This window comes from Eulemur rufifrons, chromosome 18 (genome assembly GCF_041146395.1).
Source record: "Eulemur rufifrons isolate Redbay chromosome 18, OSU_ERuf_1, whole genome shotgun sequence".
In the NCBI taxonomy this organism is placed as follows: domain Eukaryota; kingdom Metazoa; phylum Chordata; class Mammalia; order Primates; family Lemuridae; genus Eulemur; species Eulemur rufifrons.
The window spans coordinates 39,195,261-39,212,310 of record NC_091000.1 but is presented as its reverse complement, the minus strand read 5'-3'; the positions used below and the strand labels follow the sequence as shown (position 1 = coordinate 39,212,310).

General features: G+C 32.2%; 1 protein-coding gene across 2 annotated transcripts in view; it reads right to left on the bottom strand.

Annotated features, from left to right (window-relative positions):
* Positions 1 to 523: 523 nt before the first annotated feature.
* The window catches only part of RBM46 (RNA binding motif protein 46), a 47,608-nt gene continuing 31,081 nt past the window's right edge, over positions 524 to 17,050 (bottom strand). The window contains exon 5 of one of the 2 annotated variants that reach the window (XM_069493396.1): positions 524 to 1,465. In XM_069493396.1, the coding sequence (XP_069349497.1) occupies positions 1,266 to 1,465 (200 nt within the window). In that variant the 3' untranslated portion in view covers positions 524 to 1,265. Of the gene's footprint in view, positions 1,466 to 9,578; positions 9,635 to 17,050 lie in introns of those variants that run through there. The other variant, XM_069493397.1, reaches the window with a different exon arrangement.

Below are 17,050 nucleotides of genomic sequence, written 5' to 3'. Positions count from 1 at the left end.
AAAAAAAAAACTAAGATTAATTTAATCTTCATTTAACTTCTGCTTGAAACTCAAGTTAATAGAAAAAATGTCTGCAACCATTTCAAATTGTTTCTAATTTCTATGTCCCATTACAGCTGCATAATGAGCTGATCAACAAAGGTAAGGTTTGGTATCTGAAAGATTTTTGTCTGTGGTATCAATTATAAAAATCATCACAAATTGTTATAAATGTGCACTACTAAACTATTAAATAGTCAAAATGACCTGGATTCATTAATTATTCATAAGTCAAAGGGGGAAACTTCAGTGGGTCTAACAACAAAATATTTCTATTGGTTCCTGAAAATGATTTTTCTTACTACTTTACAAAACTAACAATGTTTTGGCTACAACATCCTTTGCTTTGGTCTTATGAAGACACTAAGCCCATGACTATAATTCTAGGCTCAGATCTACTAAGGAAAACTGTCCTCAAGAAAAGGTCAAAGTGATTTTAAAAGGCAAATTTTTTGGCATTCTAATAAAAATAAAACACACATATTAGAAGCATCATATATTTAATGTCAAAAATCTGAATTCAAGTACAAAAATTAAACAACACATGATTTCAACACTTAAAAACTGTAACACTTCTTATTCAAACAACAATACAATGAATATCAAAAACACAAATGAAGCATAACTATAAAAACCTTAAATATAGTAACAGCAAAATTATAATTAATTGTAACAAGTAATTGTTAACTGTAATATCTGTGTTATTTTCAAGGACAATGGTAGACTGTTTTTTCTTTAGTACTGCATAAAATCTGCCATCTTAATCTTTTTGTCTCATCATTTCTTTCCACATAATAGTTACATGCTTATGGTTATGTAATTGTTCTAATCTCCAATACAGATAGTGATAATCAAATCTAGTATAACCATTGTCTTCAATTGCTTTCATATTTGTGAAATGCTATTCAGCAAAGTTATTATACAAAACATTAACAAAAACTACTGGGTTATACTGCCCACTGAGGAATTAGAAGAAAATCTCAAAAGTTTAAAAAGAATAGTAGTTTGCTATACCTTTATCAAGAGAAACCACTGAATAACTTTTTAAACTTTGCATTTTTATATTCTATAACTCTATGTTATTCTGCATTATAGCTGATGTTTAGTATGTTGGAATAAATATCTTTTTAAAACCAAATGTGCAAACCCGATTCTAAAATAAAACAGTATTTAATTTGCATATTTTACACAAAGAAATTTTCATACTAATGTTTACAATATTTTCTTCAGAAGAATGAGGCCTGATTGGAGATATATAGTCGTTGTCCAACATGGCTGCCATTAGCAAGTGATATTGTTGGTGACAAGGGATAGCTTGGATAAGAATAAGGCCTTGAAGTATAAGGAAGCACGCTGGGAGTCCCAGAAGAGAGGGTAGCACTAACAGGGGAAAGACTATTTATTGAGCTGCGACGGAAATTGTAGTCTGTAAATAAATACATGAACAATTATGCTGCACATCTTTATGGATACAAATTTAATTCAAAGACACAAAGCACTAAAACTATAATCACATTTTAACATAATGTTCTAACACTCAAAATCCTGATGATACTATTTATATTGCTGGTAAAGACTATTGCAGCATTCACTGCACTGCAAATCCTAAGAATTTTATCAGTCAGTTTTACATTCCCTTCACTGACACAATGCTTCAGAGGTCTTACTAGAATACATTCTCGGATATTTTTTTATTTTTATTTTTTTTGATTACAGAAAAAGAGAATCTCTGATTTCTCTAGCTCCACAAAGAAGCTTCTTTTAAATTTGGTTCTGACACTAAGGGGTGGTCCATGAAGGAAAGATAAAAACAGTGAATTCATATTTGCTCTTTTTTTCCCTGAAAGTGTATTAGGCATCAAACCAGCAGAAACATTCACCCCTGGACTGTAGAAACATTTGGTGTAAACAAACTGTCCAATATTTCATTATTTAAATGCTAATATAAACATTTATATAACTCAACACACCAATTTAACATTAGAGTCCTACTGATACCATAAAACAATAAAATGAGTTACCTTTAAGAAATAAACTTCAAGAAACCATTATCAACTTATAGTATAGAAAAATATCCAAAAATTAAACCAAATTATTAAAAAACAATTATATTTGAAATAGTACTGTTCCACAATAAACATTCATCTTATGCATCAATAATTTCCTGTTTCATTAATTGTAATATATATGTATATTAAAGACCAAATTTGTAAATCCTGTACTTTCCAAAAACTCAACTATGTTCGTCAGTGTAGAATAAGCCAAGGGTGTGACAATGACTATAAAATTATGATTTATAAAAGGCATGGTGTTTCTAGGAATGCAAGAAAAGGAATCAGGTCATCTACTGTACAGGTAGTTTTTTTCTATAATATTGTTCTCTGGTACTACAAATGAGGCCTAAAACATATGAGCATTAACTTAATGTTGCCATGGGACTTAATGTTTAGCCAACAGGAATGAGATCAACTGCAGGAGAATAAGCTCAAGCAACATCAGAAAGGACCTAGTTAAGACAAAAAATGGAAAAAATAAAAATCAGTTAAACATAGTTTTAATTTCTAGCATGTAAAAGTCTAATTAGAATAATTTTACAACTTCTTTATTTTTATAAATGGTACCATAAAATCAATATAGCAGTTTGTTCCAGGAAGATATAAATATATTTAAAGTAACCAGTTCTAAGTATTTTCAGTATTTTGAAATTGGATGAGAAATTACTTTGATACTATCTGCTTTTCTAAAATCCAAATAGGATGACTCCAGGTATCATAGAATTTTTTTCTTTTAAAGGATCCACTTCACCCGAAGGGTTACAGTATCTGTTGAGTATAAACTGAAACATTAGTGCTCCTGCATAGTTCCAAATAACTGCTTAAAAAAAAGGTCTGACTCTTTCCAGAAGAGTTATTATGCAAATATAGTCAATTCGTTATTAGCCACTTACCTACAACACACCTAGCTCTTTAAATTTTAACAATGTGGTCATCGACACCATAATTTAGAAGAGCAGACTTCTGCAGGTAGGGGAAATGTAGTTTTCAAAGAGAAATTAGTTTTGCTTTGAGTTTATATCTACTCAAGAAGTAATAGAACCTATTCATGAAATGTGGATATAGGTTTGTTCAGGGGACGTTTTCAAAAGAAGCTAGCCAAACAGTTGGCTAGTAGCATAATGCTTCAGCATATCAGCATTTCCGATAGTCCCTACTATAAACCTTTAATTTAAACACTTACTAATCGAGTGTTTATTCTCAGATTTTTAAGGAGAATAAATTAAATACAAAATTAAAATCTGGTTATGACGACTTTATTTAATAGGAACAATCAAGAGAAAAATATTTCCCACAAATACTACAAAGATCAGGAAACAAAAAGCTTCAGATATTTGTGAGATTTTACAAGTATTTCAAGAATAAATTTTATTACTAAAATCACTAAAAATCCAAATATATTCAGGAAAACATCTGGGCAGTTAGAAAACACAGGCCAGGCGCGGTGGCTCACGCCTGTAATCCTAGCACTCTGGGAGGCCGAGGCGGGTGGATCGCTCGAGGTCAGGAGTTCGAGACCAGCCTAAGCAAGAGCGAGACCCCGTCTCTACTAAAAATAGAAAGACATTATCTGGCCAACTAAAAATCTATATAGAAAAAAATAGCCGGGCATAGTGGCGCATGCCTGTAGTCCCAGCTACTCGGGAGGCTAAGGCAGTAGGATCGCTTAAGCCGAGGAGTCTGAGGTTGCTGTGAGCTAAGCTGACGCCACGGCACTCACTCTAGCCCGGGCAACAAAATGAGACTCTGTCCCAACAAAAAAAAAAAAAGAAAACACGATGCAGATCAAACTTAATGAATGAAATGCAAGCTGAAAATACTTAATTGGTGAGATAAACCTAGAAGTATAATTAATTGTTTTCCTTAGATCTAACATATGATTTACATATCATAGAAAATAAAAATCAGAAGTTCTCATTAATTTTTAGGAAATAATAAATTAATAAATGAGTTAAACTCCTAGCATATACTTACTTGCCCACCCCTGGTTCTTCTTCCCAATGAACATCCTAAGCTCTTTAATCTCACTGTTTCTGCCTCACACTGGAATCTGTACTCCCCTTTCCCCTTCTTAAGGAATGACACAGAGCCAATTTCAGAATTTTAAGTTTTACACCAGGTGTTATTCAACTGTCTTTACACTTTTAAAATTGAGGTACAATTTACATACAATAAACTGCATACACCCTATGTGTTCGTTTAGCTGAGTTTTGATAATTGTATAAATCTATTGTACTTCACACCCAAAACAAGACATAAAACCTAATCACCAATTCAGAAGTTTCCTGTGCCCCTTTCCCGTCAATAGCCCTTCTGCTGGAGGCAACCACTTTCTGATTTCTATCACCATAGATTAGTTTTGCCTGTTCTTGGACCTCATATTATATCTATTTTTAAGGATTTTTTGTATCTAGCTTCTTTCTCTTAACATAATTTCTACAATTCACTCATGGTGTGTATTTCAGTGGTGTGTTCCTTTTTATTGAGTATTATTCCATTGTATGAATATACCACAATTTCTTTATCTAGTCACCTGTTGATGAATATTTGGGTTTCTAAGTTTTGACTATTATGAACAAAGCTGCTATGAACATTCTTATATAAATATTTTTGTCAAAATATGTTTTCAATTCTTTTGAGTCAATACCTGGGAATGGGACTGCTGGGTAACAGGACAGATGACCCATACTGCTTAAGAGTTCTCCAGCGTGACTATTTTATATTCACACCAGTAAAATATGAGACCTCCAGTTTCTCCATATCCTCACAAATATTTGGTATTGCCAGTGGTTTAATCATAGCTGTTCCAGTGAATGTAAAATTACATCTCATTGGGGTTTTAACTGATTCCCTTTATGACTAATAATATGTTCATTGACCCTTTAAATATCCTTAGTAAAGAATCTGTTCAAGTGTCTTGCTGATTTTTTTATTGCTTTGTCTTTTTATTGTTGATACTAATAAAGGTTTTGACTAATAAAGTCCTCTAATTCAAAATCACAAACCAGGAACAGGTTGAGATCTTAGAAGTCTCTAATTCAAATGACCTCTCTCACTAATGAATGACAGAGACAAAAGATGGTTGACTAGGTGACTGATCCATACTCCCACAGCTAAATAGACACACAAGTTCAAAATCAGGCCTCCTGATTACTATAAAAGTATGTATTATCTCCACGTGACTAAGCTTTTTCACTCTGGAAATCTTCTCAAACAGGGTTGAAAGAAAGTGTCCAAAGAGGTTTTTATGGGTAGGGGGATAGAACTAAAGTAGAGCTCTAAGCTACCTGGCTTTTGCTTGCACCCACCCATTACCACACTTCCCATTTCACCCCATGCACCTTATTTTATATGCTAAACTTTTAAGGAATATTTAATTTGAAAAGATTCTTTTGCAAAAAAACAAAAAAAGTGTAAGAACTGCTCTAATATAATGGATTATTAAAGAAAACATTTTGATCAAATTTTCTACAATTTCATATTTATATACGAAATAATTACAAATATTTTCATAGAACAAATTTGATCTACACAAAGAGCAGCAAATAGGCTTAACACCAAGTGCCAATTCTAATCAAGCGGTAATGGCTAATAGGAACCCTGGATTCAGAAAGATTCCAATGGGTGTATCTGGAATGAGCAGGAAAATAAGTAATGATTGCTGTGCCACATCCGACAAAGGAGCAATGTAGAGACTGGCAGCACACACACCATACGCTTGTCAGTACTAGTTCACAGCTACTATAATTTGGTCTACTACCTTTCTCTGTCCAACACAGAGACAATGTGGTAGTGAATACAACCAATATGTTTTTCAGTGAAAATGTAAGCAATGGATATACTGTTTCACTGACTTTGTTTCTTGTTTTGTTTCTACTTCTATCTTATACATCTTGACCAAATACCACTAGATCCCTAGCTGCTTTTCTGTCTTAAATAAAGGAGGAGAAAATCCTTAATAGAAACTTTAAAGTGAGTTCAGTGAAAAAACGTCTTCTCATTAATTTTTAGTATTTTTTTTAGTTTGTTTCTGACCATTCTTTAGATTAAATTTCCATTAAAAAGTGTATTTCTCAAAATTGTTTTTTCTCCTTGTTGGCTGAGTTCTACCACATCTGAGTTCTACCTTTTTGATGCACTTTAATGCCGTGAGTTTCAGTGTACTCACAAGGTTATACAACTAACATCAACATACAATTCCAGAACATTTTCATCATCCTAAATGGAAACTCTGTACCCATTAACAGTCACTCCCCATTCCTTCTTCTCCCAGCCCCAGCCATTAATTTCTTTCTGTACACTTGTCTATGCTGGGCTTTTCATATAAATGGAAGTATATAATTTATGTGGTCTTCTGGAACTGACTTCTTAGCAAAATGTTTTCAATGTGTATCTATGAGAACTTCATCCCTTTTTCTGACTGAATAATATTCATTGTGTGGCTAGACTACATTTTGTTACCCATTCATCAGATATTTGGATTGTTTCTACGCTTTGGCTATTATGAATGCTGCTGATAATAATGTTGTGTTCAAGGTTTTGTTTGGACCTATGTTTTTAATTCTCTTGAGTAAATATCTAGGAATGGAATTGCTGGGTCATGCGGTAACTCTAAGTTTAACTTATTGAAGAACTGCCCAATTGTTTCCCAAGGTGGCTAAGGCTATGCCATTTTATACTCTCACCAGAAATGCATGAGAATGAAACACCTGACCTTTTGATCAATGAAATACATTTCCCAGGCCTTTAATACATATGTTAAGCATTTCCTTAAGATTTCTGTGGGATCATTATTGAAAGTTTTGGAAAAATTCATTTGACCTAAATATTATTTTAATTTCTAACATACAATAATCAGAATTGAAATAACTATCTCGATAACTTTCACTGAAACACTGAATTTCATCTGCAGAAAAACTTAGTTGTTTTACTATACTATACATTCCCAGAACATGAAAGTATGGCTGGGCTCAAATACAGAAATAAAAAAACCATATATATTGGAACATAAATAATATTTGTCACTTATTATTTTGTACTTTCCATCTTAGTACAAAAAATCAAGAGCTAACTGTAAAGCAGAGGAAATATTTCTCCTCCACAGAGGAGCTTACATTTCTGATTAAGACGATTTTAAAGGAGGCTTTGAATATGTTTATTTTAGTAATGGATGGCTAAGTTAGAAAGAAAGTTACTGCCTATAACTGCTTCCTTATAAAGTTCTGATTGGTTAGTGTCTGTTTATTTTTACCTAATTATAATTTTTCAAATTCAGTTTTGGGAGCAAAATCATCAGCTTTTGTTTCTAAATTCAAATCATTTTTCAATTTACAGTATGCTTTCCCAAATCTGATTTGGGTTTAAAATTCTTGCTGTGAAACCTTTACGATATATAACAATTACCATAAACATATAAATTTGTCAGATTGTGTATCTTTATTTAAAGAAATTATACCTGTTTCATTCTAAATCATCTAAGGATTACAATTTTAACCTTCAAAAGCAAGGGTTTGAAATTCTAGAAAATGCAAACTAGAGCAGTTGCCTGGGAAAGAGAGTGGGAGGAAAGGAAGGAAGACAGATTGCAAGGTGCATAAGGCAATTTCTGGGAGTGATGGAAATGTTTGTTTTCTGAATTGTGGTGTCATTTCACAGATGTATACATAAATCAAAACAGACCAAATTGTACACTTTAAAAATATGTGCATTTTTCCTGTGAACACAATTGGGGCAAAAAGAAAGAAAAAAGAAGAAAAAATATGTGCATTTTATTGTATTTTAATTATACCTCAATGAAGTTACAGACATACAAACTAAGTGTTTCTTTGGGTTAGTTTCAGTGTTTTCCAAACTACATCCCATACAGTTAAAGTGCAAGCACCCCTCAAAACACAAATCCCACAGCCAAATAATCTCAAGAAAAGTTTAAGAAAGATAGGTTTAAAAGTTAAACAGATTGCTACCTCAATTATTTAGTTTGCTAATGTGCATTATGATTTTCCAAGAGGAGTATATAGTATAGTTTTCCCCAAACTTGTTTAACCTTAAAAACAGTTATTTCATGGAACAACTCTGAACATCAGCTTGGGAAGAGCATTTAATGGGGTTAATGCATAATGGGAAAATATTAAAAACAAAATAGAAAAAAAGCTTTAAATATGCTAAACACGGCAAATACAAACTCAAATGCCTTCAGAGGCAAGACTTAACACACAAATAAAACAAGAACAAAAAGATGATCAAATGTAAAACAATCGATGCCTATTTGTATTGAAATTAAGCCTCCTCGCTTTTCTTCCAAAAAACTGAGACAAAACAAACCATATCCAGAGTTTCCAGTTTGCTACCTTTGTATTAAAAGATAATTATGTCAAATTCCTTTTAATGCTAGTTTCTAAACCATTTAGAAAGAGCGTAATAGAACATTAGCTGATGAGAGAAAAAATTATGATCAGAGCTACAGCAATCTAGGTTTTGGTATGGATAAAAATTATAGCTCACTAGATAAACTGGGCAAAAAACTGAAGAGAAGAAAAAAGTCTTAGAAAAGATAGCAACTTTCGGTTTCATTTCTATCAGTAAAATCGGTCCTCATAATTCAAAATTTAAACTATAAAATTGTGAAGGAGATAGTTCTAAGACTAGCATCACATAACTGAATTTTTATGCTAAGATTAAAATCTGTAATAATAAAATATAAGTCTCAAGTATAATAAATATATTTCTCTTTGTATCTATGGAGCAACAGCTAATATTATTAAGCATTACTAAGTGCTAAAAATAACCATACAAGAGCAGTACAACTGAATCCTTGTAACAGCCTTATAAGTACTATTATTATCCTCCTTGTCAAAGAGGAAACTTAGGCACGAAAAGGCGAAGTAACTTACTGAAGGGCACAGAACTGTATATGGATTGCTTCCAATGGAATCACGACATGCTTTTTGCCTCTACCAAGTAAAAAGGAGTTTGGAACGTAATAATCTTTACTCAAATCATAAACTACCTTTAACTTCCTATTAGAGTTTACCTTTCTCAGTACCTAAGCAAAATAATTAAACAATGAGTTCTAGTAAATATAACTTTTGTTCTAAATTATTCCAATAAGATTTTCATTTAAGAAGATTGAAAAAAATGAGTCCCATTTTCAGGTAAGTTTGAGAAATACTGGATGATCTACAAATAACACACTTCACTATATCTAATTTATCACACTGTTTACCATCTTGGGGGTTCAAGGTACACTAGCATGTTAAGTTTTGAGAAGACCTGAATTACAGAAACCAGTTTAACTCTTTAAAAAATTTGCTTTGCATCTATAATTAACAAAGCTATTATTATAATCAAAATACTTCACAAGGTTTCACTGGACAATTTTAAACATTTCATATTTCTTCTTAGAGTCCTAAGAATCATAATTTATAACTGGCTTTCTGAAAACTAAATATATCACTTAATTTTCCTAAGAGATTTTTTCTTACCTGTTTATTTTCTCCAAATTCTTCTACACAGGTCCAGGCTGAAGAGATTGTGTTCCCTGTCTGTAAGCAGTGAAGACAGAAAAGAATTGAGTCTTTAGATTGAGGTTATCGCTATTTTGGAAGTGCATGGAATCCTTGATAACTTTAGTTAAAAACCTTTTGTTCAGCAAATTAAAAAGTAAATTTAGAGAAAAAGAAGTAAGTGGCAAATAGTTATCTTAAGTTCTGCAAAGTTGAACAAAGAGAATAGCATTTTGATATCTGAATGAAAATTATGAGTTAATACATTATCTGAAAAAAACATATTTATCTTTCTAAATAAATGAAGTTATTAGTTTTTCTTTTAAAAAGTACTACCTTACTAAGAAAAGATTTTAAAAATAAATGAGATCACCCAATTTCTAACAAACAAAGTGCCAAAGAAACTAAGCAAATCTGGAAAATACAGATGTTGTAGAAGGTGTAGTTATTTTACATATGAAACAGCATTTTCTTTCTGTCTTAAAAAGAGAGATGGCCAAAATAATACTAAACTTAAAAAAAAACCACAAAAAACCTTTGATTGCTAACAGCTAAACTTTATCTACTTAAAACCTAACTTAACCACATATTATACAACTGTGGGCATCTGTCCATTTTGGTGGTTATGTCTTTATATGTTTTAAAGCTTTCTATTAAGGATGTATATCCAACTCTATGCTAAGAAACTATTCAGAAAAGTATAAACAAATGAAAAATGTTTGATGATCTACAGAAAACTGTAGATTTTTAAATAACTATCTAAAAATTACAACTCAATAGAAAAGAAAACAGTCACAATATCTTCTGTTTTTACATGATGAACTAGGAAACCCTCCCAGTGAGAACTAGAAAATGTAAAAAATTATTAAGAACAAAAAAATATGTCTGAAAGCATTAAGAATAATCAAGACAGTGACAGATTATGGGGCCATGATCATAAACAAGAAAAAAAAACCCAAAGAGATGTGCACCTCTTTGGGAGTTGCATTTCCTCTAGAAGGGTTGGCCAATTTCCAAATAAGAGACAGGAGGATAGGGAAGGTGACAAGAGATACACAAATTTCTGAGACTAGGAGGACAAAAACTAGAGCTCAGGAGCTACTGATGAGGCATGACTGGCAGCCTGAGTAAAAATGAGCCAGAAGTAAACCAATTTTAACAGAGACTAAATTCAACTTCTAATCTTCTCAGTCCCCACCTGGATTAAGACAATCTGGGTTTGCCAATCCTTTGACCACCTTTCTGAAGCCAAAATAAATCCTCTCTGAATAGAGATAATATCATGCTAGCCTTCAAATTATTGCTACAGTTTTTCATATACAGTATCTGGCATTCAATTAAAAGTAACCGGTCATACAAGGAAATAAAATAGTATCACCTAAAACCAACAGAAACAGCAGTCAACAGTAATAGATCTATAAAACAACTACGCCTACTATGGTCAAGGAAAAAAAAAAGACTAAAATTTTGGGAAGAAAACAAATCATAAAGAAGACAAACGTACTTCTAAAACTGAGATATAAATCCAAATGAATGGTATTATCAGCTTATTAGACACAGATAAAAAATCATGAACCAAAAGACAGGTAAGAAAATATACAGACTAAACATACAAAAGGACAGAAAATAAAGCAAGAATATAATTGATATATGAGACACAGTAAAAAAGGTCAAACATGTGTAACTGGATTCCCATAAAGAAAAGAGAGAAAATGGAACAAAAACAATATCTGAAAACAGAGTAACTTAGAGCTTTCTAGAACAAATGAAAAACATTGATCCAGATTTTAGAAGTAGTAACAGTCCCAAGCAAGATAAAAACTCAGAAGACCACACTTAAGTCCAACTTAGTAAAACTTCTGAAAATCACAGATAAAGAGAAACACTAAGAGTATTTGAAGGCAGGGGATGATGACTTCCAGTTTATGTTCAAAGGAATAACAAGTTGATTGACAACTGACCTCTATACAGAAACAATGGAAGCCAGAAGACAGTGGAATTATTATTGCAAAGGGCTAACCTAGAAAAAATACCTTTTTTCCAAGGGGCAGGTGAATTAAAAATATATTCAGACTAACAAAAACTGAAACAATTTGTCATGAGCACTGTACTGTGTCTGGGATGTGATAAAATACTAATTAATATTGGATTCAGTAAGGTAAGCATGCATGTAGGAGTTCACAGGATAATCAACACTGTATAACTAACACAACTGAAAAGAAAAACAGGCAAAGAAACTATCTGAAGGCAAGAAATGAGGAAAGCAAAATAGAATAGGCAGAAAAAATAGAAAGCAAATGGCAAGATGTGAGACTTACTCCCAACTATATCAGTAAGTACATTAAATGCAAGCTAAGCAAAAACTCTAGAGATAGACTTTGAACAAAACCAAAAAAGAACAACAACAAAACACCCTAACTATATATTAGGCCCATCTGAAGGCTAAGAAGCAAGAAAACTAAAAGTAAAAGATGGAAAAATGTATAACATACAAACTCTAGTCAACAGAAAGCTTTTTCGTTTATGTTAGTATCAGACAGAGTAGACTTTAAGCAGAAATGCATTAGGGAGAAGACAGAGTAATGGAGTAAAATAATAAAAGGATCAATTCACCAGACAAAAACATAACAATTCTAAATTTCTATGCACCGAATACAAAACTTTTTAATATATAAAGCTTTAAAAATTGACAGACGAGAATAAGGTAAGTTTATAATTACAATGGGTGATTTTCATAACTCTCTCTCAGTAAATGACAGAATACACAGACCAAAAAAATCATAAAAGATATAGAGATTTAACAGTATGATTAACAAACTTGACCTAATTGATGACATATATGGTGTTATGGGTTGAATTGTGTCCCTCGCAAAAGATACGTTGAATTCTGAACCCCTAGTACCTCAGAATGTGGCCTTATTGAAAGGTCATTGCAGATGTAAGTAATTAAGAAAGGACACACTAGAGTAGGGTGGACCCTTAATCTAATGTGACTGGTATCTTTACAATAGAGAAATAGAAGAGAATGCCATGTGAAGACACAAATACACAAGGAAAAGACATCCACGTTATGACAGACAGAGATTGGAGTGATGCATCTACAAACCAAGAAACTCCAAGAATTGCTGACAAATACTAGAAGCTACAAAAGGCAAGGAAGGACTCTCCCCAACAAGCTTCAGAGGGAGCATGGCCCTGCTGACACTTGATTCTGACTCCAGAATATGGAGTAATAAATTTCTGTTGTTTAAGCAACCCTGTTTGTACTCCACCCAGTTTGTGGTACTCTACCACCGCAGCCCTATGAAACTAATACATTGCAGTTAACAACTACGAACACATTTTTTTAAGCAGCACTGAAATATTTAATTAGGTCATTAGAAAACAAAGGACTAAAATAATACAGTATACATCACAGTAAAATGAGTAACAAAAAAGTTACTACAAAAATTTCCCTATGTTTAGATATCAATACAAACAGATCAAAAAGAAGTCAAAACAGAAAACAGAAAATGTTTTGAAACAAATGATTAAAAATACAATACATTAAAATGTATAGGATATAGCTCTAACCATATTTAAGAGGGAAATTTATAAAACATATATAAAAGAACGGCTGAAAAATCAATAAACCTAAGATGGCTTCTTAAATGATATTCCACATATTCAAAAAAGGTATAATATCAAACTTACAAAAATTCTTCCAGAGAACAGTAAAAGAAAAAAATTCCCAACTGGTTTTACTAGGAAAAGTATGGGACAATCTCACTAATGAACATAGATACAGAAACCCTAAAGAAAACATCAAAAATAAAATTTAGAAATATATAAAAAAGATAATGTACCATGCATGCTCAAAGTGGGTTTACTTCAGAAACAAAGTTGACATAAAATTTAAACACCAATGCCACTTGTCATGTTAAAAAAATAAATGACAAAAATGATAATTATCTAAATAGATGCAGAAAAGTATGATAAAATTCATAATCCATTCATGATAAAAACTCTTAGCAAAACAGGAATAGAAAGAAACGTCCTTAAGAGATAAAGGGCTTCTATAGTAAAAGCTACAACAAACGTAATACCTTAATGGAGAAACACTGAAAGTTTACAAGGATGGCTTCTATCATCATGTGTATTCGATACTAGATAACCAGTTCTAGCCAGCAGAGAAAGACAAGAGAAAAAAGAAAAGTGTAAGGATGGAAAGGAAGAAAAATCTCGTTATATGCAGTTGACATGACTCTGTATGTAGAAAAATTAAAGTACTGTAGAGTCAAACCATTAGAATCAAATAAGTAGGTTTTTTCCAATGTATTAAAAAATAAATTGTATTTACAGAAAATAATAACAATTAGAAATCAAAATCAAAAGAAGGCATCTTTTACAATGGGACCAAAAACATTAAACGCCTATGAATAAATCTGATGAAAGATGTCAGAGATATTTATACAGTAAACTACAGAATATTTGAGAGATATTAAAGAAAACCTAAATGAAGAGATATATCATGTTCATGAGTCAGAAGGCCTAATACTACCAAAAATAATACTAACTTCCAAATTGATCTACAGATTCAATTCTAATCAAAATCCCCGTAAGAGTTTAGTTTTTGGTATAAATTTACAAGTTGATGGTAAAATTCATATGGAAATGCAAGGGCTAAGAAGAGCCAAGATAATTAAGAAAAAGAGAAAATAAGTGGATATTCTCTACCAAACACCAAGACTTCTCATAAAGTTATGCAATTAAGACAATGTGGTATTGGTGCAAGCAGACATAGGATCAATGGAATAGAATAAAAAATCCAGAATAAGGTCTGTATTTATGCTTGTGTATATGGAAGGAGGGTGAGATTTATGCTAAGTGGCATTGCAGAGCCATGGGAAAAGGGCACTCTTCAACAAATGGTGTTGGGTAAGTGAATATCCATATTGTGGGGATGGGGATGACACTGGTACTTACTTCATACCTTTACTAAATTTAGAAGATTAAAAAAGATTTCTAAAAAATAATATAGGAGAATATTTCATGACCCTGAGGTAAGATTTTTTTTTTTTTTTGAGTAAAGATTTCTTAAGCAGGACATAAATGGCACTAACTTTAAAAGACTGATAAATTCAGTCATTAAAATTAACAATTGTCTTTTTCAAAATGTACCATGAAGAGAATAAAAAGGTAAATCACACAGTTAGAAGACAGTATTTGCAAAATATATATCCACTAAAGGGCTTTTATGTTAAGTAATAAAGTAAAAAAACAAAACAAATCAATAGAATAAAGGGACAAGACTTAAGAAAGATAACTTAATCAAGAGAATAACCTAACACTCTATAATCCTACTAAAGGATGCTCAGTATCATTAGTTAACAGTAATATAAAAATTATAATCTCAATGAGATAGAAATGTATACTAACTAGAATGTCCAAAATCAAAAAGATGGATAACTAAGTGTTGACAAGAATATGCAACAACTGGAACTCCCATGTACTGGTAAGTATAAATTCATGTAATCACTTTGGAAAACTGGTACTATCCTCTAAAGTTTTAAAAATATGACCCACCACTTTCACTCCTATGTATTCGACAGAAAATGTATGCAAATGAGCACCAAAGAGCTATGCACAAGAAATCTTCATAGCATCATTATTCAAATATCCCCAAACTGAAAGTTACTCATTTCCATCAAAAATAGAAATAGCAAATAAATTGTATCATTTCAATGAAATACTTGCATCAATGAGAGCAAATGAATATACTGTTACATGAAGCACCATCGATAAATCTCACAAACATTATGTTGGAAAGAAGCCAGGTAAGAGTACATAAAATATTATACAAATTTCAAAAACACATAGAAATAACAAGTCAGAAGAGTGGCTTTACCTGTGAAGGAGGGAGGGTAATGTCTGGAGAAAATGCAAGAGAGCCTTCTGGAGTGTTGCTATTTCATCATAACCTAGGTGGTAGGTTACACAGATGTGGTCCTTTATGGCAATTCACCAAACTTACACTCATGATTTGCACAGTGTTCTGTTTGTATGAAATTTTATAACTTAAGAAGTGAAAGGGATGGGCGGGGAGCAGATAAAACACCTGCTAGTAATATGCATAAAGGTGAAGTTGATAATGTATAATTATGATAAAATACAGTTACTATCAAAATAGAACATATAAGAATGACAGACTAATTTATAAACTATAAAGGTGATTTTCAGTACAGATACTACATGGAAATACTATTAAATATCAAACAAGCCTTCTGTTCATAATGCCTTTGCTACCTACCACTTGGAGTTTTGGAATTAGTTTTTTGTTAATTTTTAACTTGAATGAAATCAGATTTAACAGGAAAAATGATGAGGTTTAAATCATCAATTCTGACAATTAAATTTCCTTAACATATAGAATAGATGGTAATTCTCAGAGCAAAAGCAAATTATCAGTAGAATTTAGTGTAAAACACAAGGTTACTACTTACTGGTGCTTTAGCACAATTTAATTTGCCATTTTATTAGTGTCATTCTTTTTCTAAAAGCAGCAATTGTTAACAGATATATTCTGAGAAATTATTTCAAAATTAATTATTCAGTAACCAAGACAATAAGAAAGAGACTAGGGAAAAGAAAAGGCATGCTGAAAAGTCAAGAAAAAGAATAGGATAAATTGGCCGGGCGCGGTGGCTCACGCCTGTAATCCTAGCACTCTGGGAGGCCGAGGCGGGTGGATCGCTCGAGGTCAGGAGTTCGAGACCAGCCTGAGCAAGAGTGAGACCTCGTCTCTACTAAAAATAGAAAGAAATTATATGGACAACTAAAATACATATATACAAAAAATTAGCCGGGCATGGTGGCGCATGCCTGTAGTCCCAGCTACTCGGGAGGCTGAGGCAGTAGGATCGCTTAAGCCCAGGAGTTTGAGGTTGCTGTGAGCTAGACTGACGCCACGGCACTCACTCTAGCCCGGGCAACAGAGTGAGACTCTGTCTCAAAAAAAAAAAAAAAAAAAAAAAAGAATAGGATAAATTAATCTTCAAAGATCAGAGAAAGGATCTTTACCTGCTCTTTGTAAAATAGGAATCATTATAAGTGTTATGTTTACTTTTCTGTTATGTAAGAATAAGAGCCAAAAGAAGGATAAACAAGGTAAAAATCCTACTAATCAGGATCCTGATTTTCATTAATTTTAGTAAGATAAAACACTGTAGATATGACTTGTTCTATAAAGATGTGATGAAAAATTTTAAAAGTCACTGAAAACTAATTGTACAAGCATATTCTGTATCTCTGAAGATGATTCTACTGGTCTTTAGTTTGAGGAAAAAAATCCCATAAATTTTCAAGTAACTGATATGAAAGATGAAAAATTGTTTTTCAGACTCTCAGGCTATATCTTCTCTTGAAGACAGAAAACAACTGAATGCACAGGATTCCAGTGTATTCCAAATAAGCCTG